Here is a 24,836-nt window from a genome sequence, read left to right as displayed (position 1 = left end):
TTAATAATTAAGGAAATGGAGGCTCACAAAAGTGAACTCGCTCAAGGTCACTCAGGAACACAGCTGCTTATTTACCATGAGATTATATAGAATTTCCCGAATATTCCGGCCTTTGTGAATTTTATAAACTCTTGGTTTTTACCTTCAGGATTCCTGATTCAGTTGAGTTTATTCATTTCGTAATGTAATCCCATTTGGGATGTTTGCGTGTTTTTTTAAACTTAATGTACTGATCCTCTGGGTCTGTTCTCCCCAGAGGCATTCTGCAGGCTAGGTCCGAGGATGATCAGGGAGCTGGCTGTGGACTCAGAAGGATCTGGAATCTGAATAGATCCTACAAAAGATGCTGTAGTTCCGTTATTTCCAACCCTTTCTCTCACATTGTCACAAGATGGTAGTCCAGCAGGGTGTTGACAGCTGTGTGCCCCGGGAGCAGACTGCTTGTGTTCTAGTCCTGGCTCTGCCCTTTACTGACTGTGTCACCTTAGGAAAGCATTAAACCTCTCTGTGCCTCAGTTTCCGTGTCTCTGAAATGGAGCTGATAAGACGACTTCCTTCCCAGGGTGGTTGTGACAGATCGTTGAGTTAATGCAGATGAAGTGCTGAGAACAGGGCCTGCGCAGCGTCAGTACTGCGTAAGTGTCAGGAGCCGTCACTATTGTTTCTCTCCCAGGAATAGTTTAATAGTTGTCAGTGTCTTACTTCTGTTGTTTTGTCTATTAAGTAGCCTTCACAGCCTCCCCATGGGATGGGTCCAAGATGGGAGGGAGTGTCTCTGTATTTCATTTTATAGGTACTGAGGTTCAGTGTCTTCTCCCAGACTAAGCTGAAATAGTCCCAGCCACATATCCTGGCCCGGTACCCTGACCACTGCTCCACATGACCTCAGTGTGGTCTCCCTAGATGATTGACATGACCCTAACGAAGTTTACGAGCCTTGGAGAGAGGATGCTGTTCGAAGAAGTTGCTGTGTGATAATTGTGATGGAAGCTCAAGAGTTTGGTGGTTTTTGTCTTTGCCCCAAACCTGACCGCATTATGTCCAGTCTTTAAGAGGTTTCACGGGCTTTTCTGGACTTCCCTGATTTTTTTCTGGTTTTGACTCTACAATGCCACTGTTAAAAAAGACCCTCATAAGGACTGTGCAGCAAACTGGGGACCGCAGCTGTCCCTTTGAGGGTCTGAGCACCAACTCTGGGCTCAGATGTCAGTCTAGCCCTTTACTAACTGTGTGCGTGTCCCTTGGGCAAGTTCCTTAACCTCTCTGTGCTCAGTTTCTTCTTCTGGAAATGGGGATGGTGATGAAACCTTCTCGTAGGGTGGTTCAGATTCGGTAAGTTCAGACGTGTAAGGCATAGGCCAGGGTCTGGTCCCTGAAAGCACTCAGTGTGTGTTGGCTGCCATCATCCGCTGTACTTGGTGAGGCGTACCCTCGGGTTCCAGTTATGTGACAGATACATGCACGTGGAACCAGAGTGAACTTTACCCCAGTGGCATAGTGGCTGTGCCAGAGCGGAAGGAGAGACTTCATTTTTTTCTCTTTTCCAAATTTTTTGTAATTCAGGTATATTTCCTCTTTTGTTGTTGCTGACAGGTGGACATGGTCAAGTCTTAACTGCTAGCAACACTGACTTAAACACACTCTGAGTGTGCCCGTCCCAGGTTCACGCTGAAAGCCTTTTAAGTGTACATACTTTTTGGTCCAGCAAGTCTGCCTTTAGGAATTTACTCCAAGGGAATAGTAAGCATGTACACAAGGACTCATCTACAGAGATGTTTATCACCTCCCTGTTTGTGATAGTCACCTATTGGAGACAACCTCAGTGGACACTAACGGGCCATTGGTCATGTAAATGATGTGCACCCATTCAGCTGAATACTGTACAGTCAGGAGAGACCATGTGGTTTTTGGAGATTTATTAGCATGGAAAGATGTTCACATTCTATTGCCATATCATAAGAGCACGTTATTGGTGTGAGTAGTATGGTGGCATTTAAACAAAGCCATGTGTTTGGTTGTTTTGCATAGGAGGGGGCTCGGGAAACTTCAAAGTGTTACAGTGGTGGTTTGCTCTGAGTGGAGGGTTGATTTCATTGTCTTCCTTTACTTAAAGGTAATTTTCTACAGTTACAATTGGGAAAGTTTGGGAATCTAAGCCCTCCTTGCTGGAATTGATCTCAGAGTGGTAAGGCCCCATTTTCCTTGTTTTTGTAGGAAAGAACAGCAGTGTTTCAGGAATTCTCACACTCCAAAACAGGCGTCCTCCTTTGCACGGTAGGTATTATTCTATACTCTGTGAAGGTTGAAACTTTCTGCAATGCTTGTGATTTTTCATCTCTCAACAGTTTGCTTCACGGTCAGCCCTACAGAGAGGGGGACTACAGGGGCCTCTTGGTGTGTCTGGTCCCTTCGCACTTCTGGGTTGTCACCTGACTGTGCCACGGACAGCCGGCCGCCACTGTGCAGAAGACTTGGCGATTTGCTCACTAATAGTGACAGCTGTTGGCCTGAAAACGTGTGAATCTTGGCGATTTCTATCCCCCCAAAACTTGTAAATTACAGCTATCGGGAGTAATTAGAGCTGAGAAAGTCTTTCCACGACCAAATCACTCTCCTTGCCTCTGCTCACTTTTCTCAGAGGAAAATAGATGCACTTGGACAGGTTTTATGTGCTATTGTCTGAAACTCCCGTTTGCCCTGCAGTTTGCGGGGCCGCTGTATTCAGCTCCGTCTTTGCAATCTTGGACAGCTGCCTCCTCCAGCTCAGCTCTCATGCCCGCCTCCGTGCTCGTTCGAGATTGAAACTCACACCTTTGCTCGCTCCCAGGATTAAAATACCTTCCCTGTTTGTGCCATCTTGGATGACGTAACCAAATCCCCAACTGGTTATTTGAGCAATCCCTGTATATACAGTAATGAAATGGTGCTAGAAATTGAGTAATCCAGTGAACAGGTGCTGGGTGAAAACAAAGACGTTTAGCTGTTTGAATACATCTCTAGGCCTCACATAATGCAGTTCCTTTTTAAGGAACTCTTACTCTGTGTTCGGTTTGAAAGGTAATGGAGACAATTTTCTTTCTAAAGTTAGAGCGTTTGGGTGAGTGCAGTTTTGTTTCTTGTGTGTGTGGTCATGCACAAGTCGGCCTGCCCGTCACCCACGTGTCCTGCTGTGCTGATTGTCACGTGGGTGGCAGACAGTGGCTCTGCCGGTACTGTGGGGATGCTGGCCTCCTAAGGAGGGCTGTGTCTGACCAGGCAGCCCTTCCCTTTATGAAGCCCACCCTCAAGTCCGATGCTTGGGTGTGCTGTAGAACCATCTTAAATGCCAAGTCTAAAGTGAAGAGAAGTCCAGATCATCTACTTGATAAAGATATTTGTCAAAAATCCTTATCCTGTCCAATAATTCTTTCTGGAGCCTGACCCCTTCCTGTCTCCTCTGTCCCCATTGTCCCCCTTGCTCCTTACTCTTCAGCCAAGCAGGTCCCTCCTTCAGTTCTTTGAATGTGTCATTCTTTTTCTGGCCTTGGGGTCTTGGTACATGTATTCCCTCTGCGTGGGACACCCCACTCTGACTTTGACCCCTACTCAGGTCTCACCTTAAAGTTCCTTTTTTTTTTTTCCAGGACACAGGCCGCTGGAGCCCCAGTTCTTCCCCATTAGGCATTCCCAGTTCACCCTGCATTACTTTCTAACACTCATCACCCTGGGTCTCGGTGTCTTCCCACCAGATCGCTGGCTCGTGAAGACAGGGGCTGTGTTTTATGTGTAGTTCCATCCCAGCGCCTGGCACAGGGCAGGTGCCCAGTGGGCACTGGGTGTTTGTGGATTGAACAAGTAGACGGTTGGGGCCCAAGAAACTCAGTATTGAAACCCACCAGTGTATTCCTTTTTCTAAAGACAGAGAGGCTGAGACTAGTGTACTTGATCATTGGGAATACATTTCACTTTTTCATATATATGGTGTTATCTTGAGAATGAATGTTACAGATTCTCTATATTGAAACAGAGGGCAGTAGGAAACTGTGTTGTGTCGGAGTCTGGGTTAAGATCTGAGCAAAATGTTTTTATCTTGGACCCTTAAGGTGCAGGGTTGTCCCTGGTGGGAAATCGAGCTTCCTAGTGTGCAGATGCTCCCATGTTTTACAGACACGGGTGAGCGCTAAGTCTCAAAGACAACTCCCATATTTGAAGTTCAGTTTTTTGGTTTGTTTTGGTTTTGTTTTTGGTTTTTTAGTAGCTCTACGTGTAAGGAAAGGTAATTCTTTCTGAAATGTAATTCTTAGTGGGGTCAGAAGCATATAATGACTTGTTTTGTCTGGCTGATACCTGTAGGCAAGTGATGTCAGCTAGACAGAGTGCCACTGACTTGGCAAAGAAAAGTACCCCCCAAGCTCTGTCCCCTGCTAGTCCTGGGTGCCACATAGAAAGCAAACTCTCACTTGCCCACAATCTGCTTTCTCTAAAATCTCTTGGTACATCATTTGCTTGCCCAGGTCACTTCCAGTACACCGATCCTCTGCCAGTCATCTCATCTTTACTCTGCAGTGGTGGTTACTGGAGAGGAGCTGGATTGGGCTCATTTCCCTCTTTTCTAAGCCAGGTTCCGAGCAGGTTCTCTGGGGAGAAGTTCTTCATTCCCTCTCTCCAGGTTCCTTCTGCCTCTGCCGTGTATGTTTGCTTCAGCCTGACGCTCTGGCATCTGAGAGCCGTGGGCACAGGAGACACGTTGTAATAGATCATGCCTGGGTTCGGCAGATACTGTCCCTCTGCGTCCTTTTCAGCAGCCTGTTGCTTGCCAGCCTCTCTGAATGCTCTCCAGGAGCCTTAGTGTTACTGAGGAACGGTGCCACATCGGGATGGGGCAGATGAAGAACTGGCTTCTTTCGATAAAGAGGAATCGTGTTGTTAATTGTTGTGTGGGGATTTTTCCCCTTCATACCGTATTTTTTGCCATTTTGACTTATCATCCGAGGAGCCTTTTAACGAGGCCAGAAGACTGAATGTCTGTATGAAAAGTTGGGAATTGTGGTGGAACCACACAAAAGCTCACAATTACTCTGTTTCCTTTACTGCTGGAAACTCCCTCCCACCCCATTTTCCTCCCTGCTATCGCATCTGTTGTTAGGAACAGTTAAGGGTATGCACGTGCATGCATGCATGTGTGTGTGTTTTCTTTCATCTTAATTATAAACAGCTTATTTTAATTTTATTTATTTATTTATTTTTTTGAGGAAGACTAGCTCTGAGCTAACATCTGCTGCCAATCCTCCTCTTTTTGCTGAGGAAGACTGGCCATGAGCTAACATCCATACCCATCTTCCTCTACTTTATATGTGGGACACCTACCACAGCATGTCTTGACAAGCAGTGTGTAGGTCCGCACCCGGGATCCAAACCAAGGAACCCCAGGCCGCCAAAGCGGAACATGTGAACTTAACCTGTGTGCCACTGGGCTGGCCCCTGTAAATATCTTGAAAGCAAGGACCTTTTTAATTTCACGCACCTCTTTCAGGACCTGATGCGTGGCCTTATGTACTGTGGTTTCTCAATAAATGTGTGACCACAGTGAGCTGGAGTCTAGGTGGAGGTAATAGGGTAGTCGGGCAGAAGAGACCAGTTTGTGAAAGAGAAGTCTTTACACATTTGAAATATAGTTTTGTGTCCTCGAGAAAATTAGATCTAAGAAGAAGTGAAGTTAAGGAGGGAGTAGGAAGGAGGGAAGCAGGAAGGAGTCATTTGAAAGTTCAAAGCCCACTTTCCCAATTGGAATTAAGAAATCAAAAAGAAACAGATATAGGATATTGGATTATCTACAAAATAGGTCCTCCTGTTTATGGTGAAGAGCCCACCCTAAGCCAGAGGAAGGGAGTATGGCTTTTAACACCATTGTTAGTTGATAAAGAGAAATACCACTGAGTGACTAGAAATTGGAATTTCCAAGCTACCTCTGGTTTTAAGGCTGACAGCATGCTTTCTCTTGGTCTGCGTGGCACTCCCTGGTTGTCCCTGGATAAATGGAGTACAGTCACCTTGTCCCCAGCCAGGAGAGGCACTTGCACCTCCACTCGGGTCTGCTGGCTGATTGTCCGTTGAATATATCGTGGTTCTCCAGCACATGCTTTCTTCTCCAGAAGATACCTAATTCACCTCTGCTCTTTCCTCCACCTTCTCGCTCACCCTTTTTTTTTGCTTGAAGCACACTGTTATGTCTGTGCAGTTCTTAATTTCCTCTCCTCCTGGGGAATTTCCACTGTGCCAGGAGGCTATGAGACAAAGGAGTGAGGCCGTAAGAGTCAAAAGAATGTCACTTCACCACCCAGAATAAACGGAGACTTTCTCGGTTTTCTCTGGGGTAGCTTTTTAGGTAAAGTTGATCTTTTCTCTTTTATTTCATTTGTGTTAATGGCAGGATCATTTGGAGATTGTTGGCTGTTTACTCAGTTACGCTAACTCATGTTGCCAGTTTTTTGGCGGCTCCAGCCAAGATCTCTCGCCTCTGACAGCTTCTGCACTCTCTCCTTCCTCCTCTGATTACGCAGCCCAATCTGTCACCCGGACAACGGGGGCCTGTACCCCGCTGATGGCTTTCCACACACGGCAATAATGACTTTTGGCAGGCCAGGAAGGCTGTAGAGGCGAATTTGCTGCGTCCCTTGCTCAGAGAGCCGGCAGGCCCCCTCTCCCTGTTAGTAAAAGCACTTTGTGAGGTTCTTGGGTAAATAAATGAGTCATTTTAATCCAACTGACAGGCTGGCACCTGAGCAAGCTGCCTTCCATCTGTACTCCTTGGTCTCACGGAGGCAGCCAATTGTCAAGCCCAGGGCCTTCAAGGCCTCGCTGTTGAGTGTCTTTCAGAACTGACTTTAGCAATTCTTTTGCCCTAATTAGGTTAAAGGAATACACTTGGGCTGGATCTCAGTTCTAAGGGTGGGCAGAGAGCCGAAGCCTTTGCTGAATCTTCGGCAGATCAGTTTCCTGTGATCTGGTGCAGCTGGTTGACAGTATTCCAGGAAGATGGAGCAACTCCTGCTTCTCTGGGTGCCCTGCCCACGGCGAGTGAATGGGGTGTGAGGAAGAGAGTAAAGGAGCTTTTAAATCACTGCTTACTTGCTGCCGTACCAAGTCTTACTTCATCATGAGATGGAATACTTCGATTTATAATTCTCAAAACAGTTTTCACATACACTATCTCATTTGATAATCACAACAGCCTCATGAGATAAACAGGGTAGATCTTATAGTGATTTTATACGTGGGTAACTCAGAGAGCTGAGTTGACTTGCCCGGATCGCATGGCTTGGAGTGCAGTTCCCTCTGTACCTAGACCAGAAAGATTACTCCTTTCTCCTATTCTCTGTGTTAGCCTCAGCTGAGACTAGGAAGAAGTACTTAAAGAAAGAGCCAGATTGAGTCCAGGCAGTGGTTGGCTGTCGGTGAGGTTCCCCACCCTAACACAAGAAGTTGTGGGGGACGGGAAGATCGTCTCTCAGCCAGTTGTTCTGAACTGCATCACCCATGTGGGAAATAGAACCTTGAACCGTCCCAGCGAGAGTCTCCCCGCGTTCTTCCTAACTCACTCTTTCAGCGTGTTTGTACTCAGAGTGAGTTTCATGAACATCATATGCCGCTTTAGAGTTTTATCGGTGTTTCTTGGTTGAATTTACTAAACCATTGAGCATTAAATTTTTTACAAAGCTTGTCTGTAAAGCTCAGGCAGCCCCTTGTCTACATGCATCTCCCACTGCAGAGCACTTAAAGAAAATACATCATTTCTTAACAGGAGCTTAGCAGATTGAAGAGCCCGTCAGTTTTTCTAAAGACATCAGCTGTAGTTAGTGTAGAAAGCAGTTCCTGCTCCCCTTCGGATAGAGCACGCTCTAAATTGTGTTTTCAGAGCCATCAGCTCTGGAACATCAGCCTTCAGCTTTCGGGGCATGTGGGAACTGTCTGAAGACACTTTGTGGGTGCTTGACACACTTTTAGTATATTAAACTTCTGCTTAACACTTGATAGATGCAGTCTAGCCACCATTCACAGGAACCCAGCAGATCCCGGGTGTAGTTAGAGTGAAGGCAGACAAATTCTGACTTGCCCACAGTGGTCCTTCTGGGTGAGTTAGATGATGGCAGGACGTGTCTTCCTCGGGTGCTGCTTCTGACCCTGGAGGATACAGGAAGTGATTGTTTTTACTTACTTCTTGCAGAAACTTTGCATAAGATTGTTATTTTTCAAAAAAGCTTTATACGTATAACTCCTTAGTGATGCTTAAAAGTGAGAAGAGAGGGAGGAGGGCTGTCCTTATGGGAGAACGCTGGCTGTCGAATGGAAGGAAGGGATGATGGGCTTAGAGAGTCATCATTTTGCAGCCATCAGGGGAACAATTGATACAGACAGGAAGCATCAATAGATGCTAAAACCCTTGGGCACAAGGTTTTAAGAAACAGTCTCAAAGTTTCCCTCCCCGGTTTACTTATTAATTACAAAGGAGAAAGATAGCTATGCAATGGAGAGAGCTGGCAGACACCACTTACCCCAGTGCCAGCATCACCAGGACAGGACAGACTGGCCTAGCCTGTCTCCCCGTGTCATACACTCGCAAGCACGCACCACCCTGATGTTGTCTTTCTGCCAAAATGTTTCTCCTGAATCTTATCCTGAACCTGACCATGAGGAAACAGAAAAATCCAGATTCTGGGGTGTTCCTCAAGACACCTGGACACTTCAAAATTTATAGTTAATCAAAAAACTAAATAAATCAATAAAGGGCAGGGATACCATTCTAGATTGAGGAAGTCTAGAGGGATATAATAAACATGGAATGCGTGATCTACGATTCAGTCCTGGATTGGGAAAGGAAAACAACTATGGAAGTCATCTGAGATACAGTTGGAGAAATTTGAATATGGGCTGATTATTAGAAAATAATGTTATTTAATATTAAATTTCTTAGGTGTGATAATGGTGGTGTGATTATGTAGAAGAATGTCCATTTACTTAGGAGATTCATGCTAGGGTATTTAGGGGTAATGTTATGATATTTGCAACTTAACTTTCAGATGGTTCAGAAAAACGTGTGTGCACAGAGAGAAAAGGAGAAAGCAGATGTGCCAAAGATTAGCAATTGCTGAATCTAGATGAAATTTTTCTAAATAAAAATTTGGGGGGAAGTAATATGCATCCATTGTTAAATAAAAAGCAAAGCAACGACCAGGAAAATGCAAAGAGAGAAGTCAAAGTCGCCCCAACTCCCTCCACCGAGAGAGAACCACAGTGGACAGATTTGGTGAGCTTCCTTCCAGGTCTTGGTTCTCAGTTTATCTACCGATCGACTTGTCCTTTGATCTGTCAGTTTAATGCTGTGTGTTTTTGTTGCCCTCCTTTTTTTATCCTTGAATGTTTCAGTGGATGAAACCAGACCGTTTGTCCTTTAGAATACCCCACGTTCCAGATGTGACCCCCCCCCACGTTTCCTCTACAGCAGCAGTTGGGGCTAGACACTTGATTAGATTCAGGTTAGGGTTTTGTTTTGTTTTGGCGAGAACATGCCCTAGGTGATGGTCTGTCCTTCCTATTGCTTGACTGCTGACTGGCTTACTTTTTAATTACGTCAAACATGGTCTCAGAGTCAAATTAACAGAAGTCTAGCTTCCCTCCTTGTCCCCTCCCTCTGTTCTCTTCCTTCCCCTATAGGTAACTATTTTTATAAGCTTTTGGGTCTTTTCCTCCATTATTTCTTTTTGAAACATGAGCAAATATATTTGTATTCCCCTCGTTTCTTACACAAAAGCATACTATATGCATTCAAAATAAATCCTAGGGATTCTCCATATCAGTACGTGGGAATCTTCCTTCCTTTTGTAGCTGTGTAATAATCTATTATGTGGGGTAGGTATTGCCATATTTTATTCAACCCGCCTCCTGCTAGACTTGGGGTTTTTATCAGACCTGCAGTTACAAACAGTGCTGAAATGAATAGCCTTGTACGTTTATCAGTTTGTGCTTTTGCCAGTGTATCTTTGGGATGGATTTCTAGAAGTGAGATTGCTCTGGGTCAAAGGGCAAGTGTGTATGTAATTTTGCTGGATCTTACCAAATTCCCTGCCATAGGAATTTGTGCTATTTGGCATTCCCAGTAGCAGCTTGTGGGGCATCGTTTTTGATGGTGGAGCAGTAGAATATAATACGGTCTTGGAAAAGGAGAGCAGACCTGGAAACGAGGGCTACCTCTACTTCTTAGCTGTGTGTCCCTGGATAAGTTACTTAATCTCTCTGAACTTTGGTTTCCTCTGTCAAATGGGAGTAATAGTTGTTTTGGAGATCAGTCAAGATAGTGCAGGCAAAATGCTGCACACAGTGTCTGGCGTTTAGTAAGTGCTCAGTAATTGTTGACTGGGGATATTCTTGTTATGACTGTTACACTTGAAGATAAATGCCAAGTGTAAATTTATTGCTAAAGACTGGAAGATTCCCATTTTCTCGTCTGTCTTCCAGAATGGCCAGGAACCAGAGAGCAGAGAGTCTCTGCTGTTTAGGTGGTGACCGGCTGAGAAGAAAAAATATATCTCTGTTGCTTTTATGGTTTCCATCTGCCGGGTTAGGTCTTTGGCCTGGGTTCTGACTTAGCTGTCTGAAGAGGGGGGGCCTTGCTTGATGCTCACTGCTCTCAGGCTAATGAGCAGAGTCCTCAGTAAACACTTTGCAACTCACCTCCACAAGGGAATACGTCGGGGGGAATCTTCCAGAAGCAGGATTCAAACCCATGTTGTTGAAGTGGGTTGTGACTGCCTCACCAGTGGATTCTGTAGGACTTACCCTAACTCAGAACTTTTAATCAAAGATGGACTTCAGCGGGTTCCTGAAGTTGTGTGCAGAGGTGTGTATGTGTGTGCGTGCGTGCACATTGGTAGGGGTGAGCCCTCATAGTTTGCATTAGATTGTCAGATAGATCTGTGACCCAAAAAAGGTTCAGAAACTCAGTCCTAAGTCATATTTTTTTTCTCTTTTGAAGGATGTTGCAGCTCGGGGCTTAGACCTCCCTCAAGTCAAGTGGATTGTTCAGGTAATTTTTTAGTTGTTAAGGTGTGAGCTTGAGGCAGGAATATATAATCATGAGTAGATGCATTGGCTTTAAGTAGAGTAATTATGATTACCCTCTTGGATGTTGCCCTGGTAACCAGGCAGCAACCAGCCTTATCTGCACAACTATGCTGACATCTTTCCTTAAGCCAGCCCACCTACCTGCTACAGCAAAACAGCCAGACTGTGCAGTCACGGGAGGAGGGGGCAGGCTCCCCTGCTCCCAGACCAGTGCATGTCACACACACAGTTTCAGTATCTGAAAATAATGGGAATTACCCTGGCTCCTGGGAGGCCTCATTGTGTCCAGAAGGAGATGGCTCAGCTGTCCTGAGAGCCATGTCCGTGTACATTGACCTGCAGGGGGCAATTAAGTCCCTGACAGCATCTTACACATACCTCCAGCCTTAGACGCCTTGCCAGAGGGTACAGGTGTTAGCACTAGAGTCTAGTGGTTTTAGATTTTTTTCTTCTTTTCGTTAGTCTGCAGAATGGTATTTTTCAGCCGTTCTGTGTAGGGACCAGGGGACACGTGCCCTGTTTACGTGAGTCATGGTTTATTCACATTTTAGTGGAATTGCATGCCTGTCACTGGCTAGGAAATCCGATCTGCTCACTGAAGATGGTCACTTTGCGACTAAGGCATCGTGTCTTCTTTCCTGCTGGCCACAGAGCAAATTAAAGATAAGAGGGCAAGGATAATTTTAATGTGTGGGAGGCCAGACACAAAATTGATCATAGAGCCTTCTTATATTGTGACTAGTGATTAGTTTAATATGCCTGGCCTCCATATATATATATATATATGTATATATGTATATATATAAAATATGTGGAATATAACATATTCATCTTGGCCTTGTGATCTTTGATTTGTGTAGCAGCAAAGAAAAACAAGAATGAAAAGATGGTCAATTAGTTTGTGTGTTTTTTTTGTTTTGTTTTTTGTTTTTGAGGAAGATTAGTCCTGATGCCAGTCATCCTCTTTTTGCTGAGGAAGCCTGGCCTTGAGCTAACATCCGTGTCCATCCTCCTCTGCTTTTTATATATGGGACGCCTACCACAGCATGGCATGCCAAGCAGTGCCATGTCTGCACCCAGGATCTGAACTGGCGAACCACTGGCCGCCAAGAAGCGGAATGTGTGATCTTAACTGCTGCGCCACCAGCCGGCCCAGTCAATTAGTTTTAACAATGACGAAGTTATTGCCATAGAGAACACCCAATGCTGTGCATAGTCCATTCTGCTGAGTTGTAGTCTGTCCGTTCCCCAAGTCAGGAATGCTTTCCATGGGAGGAGAAGCATGTCCCTGTGCGAAGGGAACCCCTCCTGGGGGCCCAGCAGCAGAGCTGAACTCTGTGATCAGAGTAATCAGCCCCTTCCTCCTTAGCCTGGCCGGTGTCCTCTGTGCCCTCATCCCCACTGCTTTGTCTACCAAGGAAGTAGGCCAAGGTCGTGTGGTCATCCTGCAGAATTTTACCCCCACCTGCCTACGTTTTCACCTTGCACAGTCACCTCAGTGAAAAGATGCAAATAGGAAAATGAAGAGACCTGTGGAGAAGTAAAATTAAAAAGGAGATATTGGGATGAGAAGACATCTCGTTTATCTCAAACTTGGCCACTGTTCGCGTCTGCGTGTCAGAGCCCTGTTATTTCCAATAAAGCCAGGAGTTTCAGGGTTGAGTGACTTCTCCTTGTGATTGTGTTAGGGTAACCATAGCACCAGGATTTAATTCTGGGGATACCTGGAGGCAGGTGAGGGGTATTGCACTTCCAATTAATGGCAATCTCTTGATCTGTGAATGCCTTCATTTTTGTTACCCTTTTTAGTACAACGCTCCGTCTTCACCTGCTGAATACATCCACCGGATTGGGAGAACCGCCCGGATTGGCTGCCATGGGAGCAGCCTGCTCATTTTGGCTCCTTCGGAGGCAGAATATGTCAACTCGTTGGCTTCTCACAAAATCAAGTGAGTCAGAAACCTGAACGGGGTTTCGGCTGATCTTACCTAATTAACTTTCTGTCGCTTTTTACAGTGGATGGGCCTTGTAAGCTGACGAAGAGCCATTAACCCTTGTGATCCCTGAATGAGTCCCAGAATAGCCAGTGGCAAAAACTAAAACCCTTAATACCATCAGCACATGACAATTTCCATTGTGTTGCCAGACTAAGTCATAGAACGATCTGTTGGGCTCCGTTTTTCTTTAAGGCAGATGTCTGTGTTTCGTTTCTCTTACTGTAAAATAAGTGTGCACAACCCTCACAGCCAGGTGCTTGATCTTTTCTATTCGCAATTTTTATTTTTTGCAATTAGCATTTTGTACCTTTAAAGCTGATTTGTCTTTGAAAAGTATTACTTTGTTCTCATCACACAACTCCCCCTCTCCCAGGAAGATAAACCCAGGAAAGAAATCATTTAGAGGCAGTTGAAATATGCACCATACACTCGCAGCCAAGACTGTCCAGTCGCCATCTTGTTCGTGCCAATCAAATGGCAGCACCTCACTGTCTCCTGCAAAAGCCCCCATTTGCGGCCCTGGATGGCAGGCTCAGCAGGACTCGGCAGCATGGAGCCTTAGACAGGGGCTTCCATCAAACCCTGGTCTCACTCAAGAAAGACAGAGAAAGCAAATAGACACAGCAGTGACTCCACATGGCCAGGAGAAATTGTAATGAAAGCAGAAAGAATTCGCCAGGGCCACAGAGATGAATTTGTTTTGTCGTGTTTTCCATAAAACCTCCGGCACCTGAAATAACAAGTTCACATAACAAGCTTCTAAAGGCATGCAGTTTTTCACACTGATGTACTTTCAAGAATTTCTTCTGCTCAGACATAGCACAATGATGCGTGAAATGTTTTTGGGGGCACAGGAAGAGCTGTATGTATGCCCAAGATGGAGGGACGTGATCCACACCATGCATGGAAGCAACGATGGCTGCTGAGTGCCACTTAGAACTGATGCTGTGACACTGGCGCTCAACTCAGCTGTGTGGCTGAATGTGAGGGTGTCGTTTCTTGGAGCTTTTCTTTGCCCAGCCCTATATATTATGCAAAGCAGCCAATAACACTAGGAGTTGGGAAAATCGTTGCATTCTAATCTGAACTTAAATGTCCAGGCAGATGGCATGGGGACCTGGTCTGGAGGACCACAGGACTGAGTCAAGCCCTCCTTAGAGAGCTGTGTGTGGCCGTCCTCACCAGTTCCCGCCATGTTTCCTACCCTACAGAGCTCTCTCTCCTACCCAGTCAGAGGTTGCGACACTCTCAAGGTTGCTAGTAGGAACATTTATGGACTGTAGCTTACTCTGAAAGTGTGCCTTGCCTCCTTCAGTGTTGAGGGAGGCAGGGACCACTCCTGATGAATCTGGTAATAATTTCAAATGGGTCAAAATGAAGATGGTTTGGGTTTTCCTTTTATTTAATGTGTCTCATCTTAATATAAGTTGTCAGTTGAAAGTGTAGTTTTTATTTCAGGAAGATACGCGTATTTTATCTTACTTGTGGGAGAAATCTCATGTCAGTTGGTCGATCACTTTGGCTGGAGAGGTTGATCTCCAGCTGGAGTCTAAGTTCCCTGGGGCTGGAGGCTGGCTGCTCCTTCTCTCTGCGGCCCTTTCAGTGTCTAGGCCGGCACCCAATCCGGCAGTTGTATTCCAGAAACACTGGGGGGTTGAAATGAAAATCCGTTGACATAACCCATTCTCCTGTCTTCCCTCGCCCTGTTCTCGCAGGCAGGGAGCCCGTCACAGCACGGTGGCTTTTTTTTCTCTGTCATAGGAATCTATGTACCTGTGGAAAGCGTTTTCAGAATTGTGTGTTGTCATCCCCCAAGAGGAAGTGCAGTCAGTGCACCTTCGCAGCCTGCCTCTCACTCCACAGCGTCTTTTCCACCTTCCGTCCTAGACCTGCAAGTTCACATTGCTGCCATCCTTCCCGTCAGCGGCTCCCTGGATGTTCTCCCGTGCTCGTTCACTCGGACGTGCTCTTCTCCTCAGAAGAATGAGTGCCAACAGTTAGGAAGTCAAACGATAGTTGTCCGTCACCAGAGTTATCAGCACAGCCTCTGCCTCTTGGCTCCGTCACTTTTCTTTAGTACACTCATTCAAGTTGTTTGCTATGAAAGGTTCAGATATAAACCTAAGATGGAAAAGGGAAAATAATAATACCAACACGAATTATTAGCGAGCCAGATATATTTTAAAGATATAAAAACACTCATCCTCTGTGATGCTCTCAGCTGGAAAAATAGTGTGCCAGCAGCATTCGTGGGAGAATCAAGGTGATGTTCCCATTCAGGAGACGACCCAGTGATGCCGGGGCCTTGGACATGGAGAGGAAGTTCGGAAGATTGAAGACGGGGAAATCCCGAGAGGAAGAGATTGGGGTGTTGTGTGAGAGGATACACAGGCGCTGTAAGAACGTTCATGTAAGGGCAGTGAGTCCAGCAGGAGTCCAGCCTCGCTGCTTTCTGCCCTGAACCTTCACCTGTTGAAGCGCCTGTGCCTGCATCATGGGCTAGATGTGGTCGACCTAAATAAATATCAGAACCTAAGTTATGATGCTGTAGCCGTGTGTTATCCTTCCTGAATTCTGTTTGAGGAAGGACTGTGTGTTGGATATCTATATACAGACTGTTTCTTTGACTTAATACGAAAAAAATTACATCTAATAAGAACTAGTTGCAAAGTATGCAGTGGAAAGAAGCAGACTTGACCATTTCGGAATCCAAAAGGTGCACTCCTAAAAATTGAAAAAAGAGGAGGAGGAAGAAGTGTGTATATGTCTCGTACCTGAGAGCCAGGCAGCGGGGTGCTGGAGTGGCTGATGAATTACAGGGAAGATTCAGGAAGGCAGCAGAGGCTCTCGGCAGCAAGGGCCATCACAACAAATTGCTGCCTGCCTTCATACACCAGGCGCTGCAGAACTCACCCTGACAATTTAATTTAGCTCACGGGGCGGCAGACAGGTGCCCTGGGCTGTGGCCGCCTCTGTCTAAATGCTCCAAACTTCGTTTCTACCTCTTTTCTTGACTTCTTTGTGTTTGCCAACTTCTTAGCTTTTTTTCACTTCTCCTTTAAATGTGTTTCTCATGAAAGTCATCGTTGGTTTATTAAAATGTAAATGCTTCATCCAAAACATGTATTTCTTAGATCAGGCATAAGACAGTTCCCTGAATTTATTTATTTATCTCTTTTCATTGTAAGGTGGAGTAATTCAGATCTGTTGATAGAACCATAAATAAGCAGAGTAGATTTGCTTTGTTCCTCAGAAGCAACGATTTCTCAGAATAGGAGGAAGTCCCTTTTAAACTGTAAATCACTCCCATTCCTTCTCAGCTCCTGTTCACTCAGGGTGAATGGTCCCCCAACGTTGTCATATGGACACACACACAGCGTTTGAGCCGTGCCCTGGCTGGAATGTCCACGCTCCCATGCATTGGGGAAACCTGCCTTTCTGTGGCATATTTAGTTTTCTGTATGCTGGACTGTGAATGGCCTTATTCTTTTTTTCTTTCTCCCTGCTTCAAGATTTGACCCCAAGTTCTTAGGTTTGTTTTACTTTGGTGTTTTCTCCACTTTTGTTTCTCAAGGAAAAAAAGTGATGAGTAGAAGCAAGTCAGATAGACAAAGAAAAAGATAGGACTGGGCTGTGTTTTCACCTTCCTTCAGGTTTCCAGGCATGAATAAGAGGCAAATTCAGTAGCCGTAACATTTCTCTCCCATATGAAAAATAGATTTTCCATGAAATCATGAGCATTTCCCCGCGACTCCTGCCCTCCCATACAGACCCTGCCTTCTTCAGTTGACTCTTGCTACTGTGTAAAGATTTCACGTACCCGTAGGGCTGCGAGCTGGCAGCGGAGAGAGTGTGGAGGGTGGGGGTGTTCAGGGAAGTGGTGACACATTTCAGGTGAATCGCTGTCAGAAACGTGACATTTTCATTCATAGCTTTGTCAGAGTAACCTTTAGGGGAAAGGGGGAGAATTGTTTTCTCCCACATAAGAGGTTGCCATTCATGTTTTAATTTGCTGTTACATTAAAAAAAAAAAAAAAAAAACAACGTACAAGAAAATTGCTTATCTCTTTACGATCTGTTTTTCTCCCCCAGAACTCCTCCTTCCCTTTCCCTTTCTCCCTGGGAAGTATGTTTTCAGCAGTTCGTATTTCCTCCTTAGTCTCTAGGACATGATTCTGCATGCATTTCCCATATTCAGATGCAGTGGCCTTACAGAATAGTAGGTGAAGCATAGGCTTTCCAGACTCCACCGCTAGGCAGGTTGGACTATGTTGTTCTGGCTCGTGACGCTTCTGTTCGTGAGTGAAGCCCAAATTCTGGTTCCAGCCATGTGCACATAGCTCTAGATTCATCAGAGCTCACTTGGTTCTCACCTGTTAATAATTAAGAGACGAATGGTGAAGATTCTTCAGGACAGAGTAGAACAGAGTTCTGGTGCCATGTGCAGGAGGTGCTGGTCACTCAGCCGTCATTGAGGTGTTTGCCTTAGCAGTTAAGGACCTTTAGCCATCCTTTTTTTTTTTTAAGAATAAAATGAAAGGGACTATCTGAAATGTTTTCTATTTCATCATCTGCTCAAGCTGGTATATCACTAAACAGGCCTACTTACTTAGTATTTGAGATTATTCAGAAATAATGACATGATCCCTATAAAGGAAATTCTAAATGTAGCCTATTTAAAGTTCATCATGGAGGAAGGAAATTGTTGGGAATATTACCTATGTGTCCCTGTGATATCATAGAGATCTCCTTCCTTCCAAATTCCTAAAGGTTTAGGACAATATTCCCTTCCCTGTGAAACTGTAGCTTCTACTTTGTCTAGTTAGCTTGAGAACAGGTCGGTTTTATGCGTCAAGATTCTGGATGTTTTTGAAAGAATAAATAGTTTACCTTGATCTACCCTTCCTTTTACAGTGTTTCTGAGATTAAGATGGAAGATATTTTGTCTGTTCTGACAAGGGATGATTGTTTTAAAGGGAGACGATGGGGAAGCCAGGTGAGTTTTGTTATTTATTGTGCTTGCTGCTAACAGATGTGACCTGTTTCTTCATTTGGGGTAGTGGAGATTTTGTGTTTGGGATGGCTATTTCTCTGTCAGACAAAACGTATATTTTAAGGACCATCAACATTAGATGATGCTGAGTCTTGATTATATTTTTTCTCTCTTTGCTTCTGAGTGTTTGCTGGTCTCATCCAGTTAATGGGCTGCAGTCCATTCTGGAAGTCTGCCAGGCAGTAGCAGGCTTCCCAGAACGGAGGTCTCATTCTAGGCCAGACTGCATTTGGAGGCAGTGTGACACACTCAACCCTGGTGGTCTCTCTCCAGATTATCAACAAGGACAACTGACTAGACCCCTCCACCCAAGACAGCATGGAAAAAAGAAATATCTCTGCCTCCTTTCTAACACACTTAGTTCATCCATTTTTTAATGTGCTGTACACAAAGGAAGAGTAAAGTTGAGATCATTAAGAAGGAAAATTTTTATTGTCTGTGCAGTTCTGGTTGGAGATCTGAGCAGTTGTGGGCAGCCCTGAGCGTCCTTCCCTGCTCCTTTTCTGAGGCTTTACCCTGCCCCCCTCCCCAACTCTGACACGTTCCTCAGTATATCACATCTACTTGTGTGTGTGCGTGTGTTTGTAATGATGCTATATTTAATTTTATCTATGAAATATTAATTATTTGAATATTTTACATTTGTTTTCTTATGCCTGAGGATAGACTAGGAAATCAGAGTCAAATAGATCAAGCTTAAGAGTTTCCTTTATGCGATAGTGTGTGTCTTTATTTGGATCAATATTCTCCCTGAGGCAAAGACTCAATTTGACTGACCCTGACTTCAGTTCTCTTGTACCAGAGAACACCTAAGGAAATTTATCTAAGAAAAGGAGAAGAAGTAATCACAGTGTCTCTTACCTCAGTATGTCTTCTGGGCCTGGAGCTACGCTAAGCTCTTTACATGTTCTGTCCCATTTCATCCTTCCAGCAACCCAATCAGGTAGATGTTGTCCTACTTTATAGGTGAGGAAACCAAGGCTCAGAGAGCTGAAGACACATTCATGGGGCACACTAATAATTATGAGCGCTCCTGGGGTGTGAGGGCAGGCAGTCTGACCCCAATGCTCATGGACATCACCATACACCAGTATGCCTCCGTTAGTATTCACTAAACCAAGAAAATGGAACTAAATTGCTTTTTAAAAAAATTTGGTTTTTTCCATTGAGGAGACATTTGTTTGTAACATTATATGATTTTCAGGTATACATCATTGTATTTTTTTTTTTTAAGATTTTATTTTTTCCTTTTTCTCCCCAAAGCCCCCCTGTACATAGTTGTGTATTCTTCGTTGTGGGTTCTTCTAGTCGTGGCATGTGGGATGCTGCCTCAGCGTGGTTCTATGAGCAGTGCCATGTCTGCGCCCAGGATTCGAACTAACGAAACACTGGGCCGCCTGCAGCGGAGCGCGCGAACTTAACCACTCGGCCATGGGGCCAGCCCCATTGTATTTTGACTTCTGTATACACTGCATCATGTTCACCGTCAAAAATCTAGTTGCCATCTGAAAATTGCTTTTTAAATTAAGTAACATTCACCATTTTCATAGAGGTGACATTTGGTCAGTAAATGGTACAACAGCAAAGATCCCTGCAAACAGGAAAAGGGACTAAAGACACTTTAGTGACTCTTTAAAGTGACTGATCAACAAGTTATTTAAGCGATATTTCATTATAAGACATCCGGGGCACACTAGACTTTGTTCCATCCCATATTAATAGTTTGTTGTCAAGAGGATTGACCAGTAACTGAACAGACCCTCATTGGTCTTGGCACGGTTCTATTCTTCTTGGAACTATTGCAAATTCTGGTTAGGATGGGTTTTTTAACGTTCCCACAGCTACTTCCTTCTAGCCCCAGCACAGCTCTGTGGGGTCGGCAGGGGCACCTGGGAGCTGGCTGAGGAGCCAGTGTCGCAGAGTGGTGAAGGGCAGGACCAGAGGGTCAGGTTCCTAATCTCACTTCCCAGCTTTGTCACTTTGGGCAAGTGTGGACCTACCTAAGCCCCATTTTCTTCATGTGTAAACTTGAGATAATGATGGTATTCTTCTCATAAAGAGATTGGAGGATTGAGTTAAAAAAGACCCAAAATACAAAAACAGGTGCACAGATCAATGGAACAGAATTGAAAGCCCAGAAATAAAACCACACATCTATGGACAGCTTATCTTTGACAAAGGAGCTGAGGGCATACAATGGAGAAAAGAAAGTCTTTTCAACAAATGGTGCTGGGAAAACTGGAAAGCCACATGTAAAAGAATGAAAATTGACCATTCTTTTTCACCATTCACCAAAATAAACTCAAAATGGATTAAAGACCTGAAGGTGAGACCTGAAACCATAAGGCTTCTGGAAGAAAACGTAGGCAGTACACTCTTTGACATCAGTATTAAAAGGATCTTTTCGGACACCATGCCTTCTCAGAGAAGGGAAACAATAGAAAGAATAAACAAATGGGACTTCATCAGATTAAAGAGCTTCTTCAAGGCAAATGAAAACAGGATTGAAACAAAAAACCCACTAACTGGGAAAAAATATTTGCAAGTCATATATCTGACAAAGGCTTAATATCCATAATATATAAAGAACTCTCGCAACTCAACTGCAAAACATCAAACAACCCAATCAAAAAATGGGGTGGAGACATGAACAGACATTTCTCCAAAGAAGATATACTGATGGCCAATAGGCACATGAAAAGATGCTCATCATCGCTGATCATCAGGGAAATGCAAATCAAAACTACACTAAGATATCACCTTACACCCGTTAGAATGACAAAAATATCTAAAACTAATAGCAACAAATGTTGGAGAGGTTGCGGAGAAAAAGGAACCCTCATACACTGCTGGTGGGAATGCAAACTGGCGCAGCCACTATGGAAAACAGTATGGAGATTCCTCAAAAAACTAAAAATAGAACTACCATACGATCCAGCCATCCCACTACTGGGTATTTATCCAAAGAGCCTGAAGTCAGCAATCCCAAAAGTCCTGTGCACCCCAATGTTTATTGCCGCCCTGTTTACAATAGCCAAGACATGGAAGCAACCTAAGTGCCCATCAACAGACGAATGGATAAAGAAGATGTGGTACATATATACAATGGAATGCTACTCAGCTGCAAAACAGAACAAAATCATTCCATTTGCAATAACATGGATGGACCTTGAGAGAATTATGTTAAGTGAAATAAGCCAGCGAGAGAAAGATAATCTGTGTATGACTCCACTCATATGAGGAATTTAAAACTATGGACCAAGAACAGTTTAGTGGCTACCAGGGGAAAGGTGGGGTGGGGGGTGGGCACAAAGGGTGAAGTGGTGCACCTACAACATGACTGACAAACATTAATGTACAATTGAAATTTCACAAGATTGTAACCTATCAATAACTCAATAAAAAAATAATAATTAAAAAAAAATGACCCAAAAGCCCCAACACAGGTATTGAAGGGTATTTTATTATTAGTAGTAGTAGTAGTATTAGTATTGTCGTCAGTAAGTAGCAGATGTGGAATTAGAGCCCAGGCTCAGTGACATGGAGCCCACTACCCTCTTTGCTGTATCACAGTAAGTGGAACATTAGCATCTGTCTGCTCTCCAGAAATAAGAGCAAGCAGTAAAATTACAAAGTGAGATAGTAAAGGTTTGATCAAATCTGGTCTTTATTTACCCTCTTTCTGGGACCGGCTTTGGTTTCGCTGTTTGTCCCGTGAGCACAGAGGACTTCTCTCCGGGGAGCTGATTGTCAAGTGCATCTGCACCTCTCCGGGGATGCTGTGGAAGGGCGCAGAGCCCTCCTGAAGGACGTTCCTCCACAGAAGGAGCAGAGCAGCTGTGGTTCCCACTGCTCCTTCAGGAACAAGCCACAGCCGTTTTTTCAACATCTGCCCTTTGGTGGCCTTGCAGCATCGGTCTCCTTAAGCCTTTCCTCAGCTTGAGACCAGCCTGGAGGACTTGCTGAGACTGGAACTGGAGGAGCCGTTGTAAGACGTGGCTGGGAGGCGGGGCCCAGAGTCAGACAGGCGTGGGTTTGAGTCCTTGCTGTTTGGTCATTCTGCAACCTCGGGCAGATTATCTTCTCCCCGGCCTTGGTTTTCCCGTCTGTAAAATGAGGAGAACAAGAGTACCCATCTTGTAGGCTTGCTGTGAGGTTGAACTAAAATGAGGCATGAAGCGCTCTGCACACTACTGGGATGTAAGTTTGTGTCAGCCCCGAGCTCCTGCCCTGATGGATAGGAATGAGTAGGATGTTTTGATTTTTTTTTTTTTTTAAAGATTGGCACTTGAGCTAACAACTGTTGCCAATCTTCTTTTTTTTCCTCTTCTTCTTCTCCCTAAAGACCCTCAGTACATAGTTGTATATTCTAGTCGTGAGTGCCTCTGGTTGTGCTATGTGGGACGCTGCCTCAGCATGGCCTGATGAGCAGTGCCATGTCCACACCCAGGATCCAAGCCAGCAAAACCTTGGACTGCCGAAGCAGAGCACGTGAACTCAACCACTCGGCCACGGGACTGGCGCCTGTTTTGATATTTTTAGGGTTTGGAGGTCTTTTTTTTTTTTTTTTTTAAAGATTTTATTTTATTTTTTTTCCTTTTTTTCCCCAAAGCCCCCCAGTACATAGTTGTATATTCTTCGTTGTGGGTCCTTCTAGTTGTGGCATGTGGGACGCTGCCTCAGTGTGGTTTGATGAGCAGTGCCATGTCCGTGCCCAGGATTCGAACCAACGAAACACTGGGTCGCCTGCAGCGGAATGCTGCAGCGGAGTGCACGAACTTAACCACTCAGCCATGGGGCCAGCCCCATGGAGGTCCTTTTTTTTTAAAAAAGAAAAATTGCTAAGCTCAATTGGGCTTTCACTGACACTAAAATAACTGGTCGATCTAGAAAACTAAATTCATCAGACTAGATTCTAGGTGTCGTGTCGATAAAAGCCTGACTTATTTGACCAAATTTAACTTTAACTCAAAGGACAAAGAAAAACTAAACTAAATTGCCTACATTATTAATTGTCACATAGATATGCAGCCTGAGAGAGTGTTTATGTGCATGATCCGTGTGAACAGTAACAAGAAGAAAGTAGATGCTGGATACAACTTTTCACTCTGTTGCTCTACGACTAACAGTATGTCTTAATTGCTGTTCTCCCTTTGGGCAGTTCTCTCTAGCATGCAAACCAGGGCTGGGCAGATGACCGTGGATGCAGGAGATGCACCTTTTACACATAGAGCCAGATGCCGCATTATAATACCTCTCCTCACCCAGCTTGGTTGAAGTCCATTGTAAATGTCCCTTTGACACATACATTTTTGGACTTCTGTGAACAGAAAGAAAGCGAGTGAAGCATCTGTAAAATGTATATTTCATATTTAGGTATATAAAATATATATAGCTACGTCTGGGTGTGTGAATGTTCACCCACCTACAAAGAGAATAAATTTGATCTTTCAACTTTACTGGGAAGCACTCAAGGTTCTAGGGACCGTGGGGGTAAAACTCAGCTTGGCAGTAAAGTGATTAAAACAAAATCCTCCCATTTAGTTTAAAAATATCTTAGAATTTAGCAATATCAAGACATGATTAAAAAAAAAAGCCACCCTCCCCCACCACCGCTACCACCTAAAACTTGTTACAACAGAACAATCTGGCCTAGTTGTCTTATACTCATCTGTTGCTTCTTGATAGGTATGAAATTTTCGTCTTCAAAGCATGTACACGCCCAAACATGTTTTTCCTGCAAGTTTTTTTGTCCCATGAAATATGCCTGTCAAGTTATCCTAACAAAAAACTGTCACTGGCGCCGTGATATGTTAAAAGAAGATCACTAGCCCATTGCTTGGTGCTTTGCGATTGTCTGTTTTCCCCAAAATCAATAGGGTCTCGCAGACAAAGGGGTACTGAGTGCGTGTAGGCTGTGGGAGATGTGTTCTTCTAGATTCCCTGTGGCCCGCTAGTTGCAGGTTAGCTTCATTACCCAGTACTGAATCTGTGCATCTTGGAGGGTGGGAGAGCCAGGCGGGGGGATCTTCACGTGCCCTCTGGGGTCTGACCCACGCTCATTATGGGGGCATTTCACCTGTCTGGGCTGCGATGGTGCTGCCTAACTCTGCCCCCTCTGTCTTCAGTTTAGATTTAGACTATCCTCCCCAGAAGACACCCGGAAAATACTGCATTCATTCTCAGGAGGGGAAATTTTAAAATAAAGTATTTCTGGAAGTGGGGGTCGGGGGATAAGACTTGCTTTTCCCTAAGTGTATTATGTTTTCTGCCATTGACTTTTTCTTATATTTTACTAAAACTGACCTCATCGTTTCAAATGTGTGAACCTCGTTTTATCACCTTTTTTCTACGTATTTCGCTTGTATACACATTCATATATATATATATGTGTGTGTATATAATTTCTTTTTTTTTTTTTTTTTTTGGTTGGGAAGAAAAGATGCCTCATTTTGAAACCTAAAGGGGGGAATAAGAAAAGCCCTTTGTAATATATTGCCATATTATCACTAAATCCCCTGACAGTTGTGACACAGAAGCAAGTCACCTGTCACTTAAGCTTGAGGTCTCTTTAATTTTCTCCTGGAATTCGCACCAGGCTGTCTTTAATTTGAGGCCTTTATTGGAATTCTGAAACCTCTCTGCCTCCCTGGCTCTCAGATCTATTCTGAGAGCTGTTACAGAATGTA

General features: G+C 44.4%; 1 protein-coding gene across 3 annotated transcripts in view; it reads left to right on the top strand.

Moving 5' to 3' along the window:
- Positions 1-24,836, top strand: part of DDX31 (DEAD-box helicase 31) — a 73,066-nt gene that overhangs the window by 22,649 nt on the left and 25,581 nt on the right. For 2 of the 3 annotated variants that reach the window (XM_046656053.1, XM_046656045.1), the window contains exons 14-17: positions 2,215-2,274; positions 11,009-11,059; positions 12,907-13,046; positions 18,009-18,090. In XM_046656053.1, coding sequence (XP_046512009.1) covers positions 2,215-2,274; positions 11,009-11,059; positions 12,907-13,046; positions 18,009-18,090 — 333 coding nt within the window. Of the gene's footprint in view, positions 1-2,214; positions 2,275-11,008; positions 11,060-12,906; positions 13,047-14,855; positions 15,763-18,008; positions 18,091-24,836 lie in introns of those variants that run through there. The other variant, XM_046656064.1, reaches the window with a different exon arrangement.

Source organism: Equus quagga, chromosome 1 (assembly GCF_021613505.1).
Source record: "Equus quagga isolate Etosha38 chromosome 1, UCLA_HA_Equagga_1.0, whole genome shotgun sequence".
In the NCBI taxonomy this organism is placed as follows: Eukaryota; Metazoa; Chordata; class Mammalia; order Perissodactyla; family Equidae; genus Equus; species Equus quagga.
The sequence above is the reverse complement of the archived record's forward strand: the minus strand, read 5'-3'. Positions and strand labels throughout refer to the sequence as shown.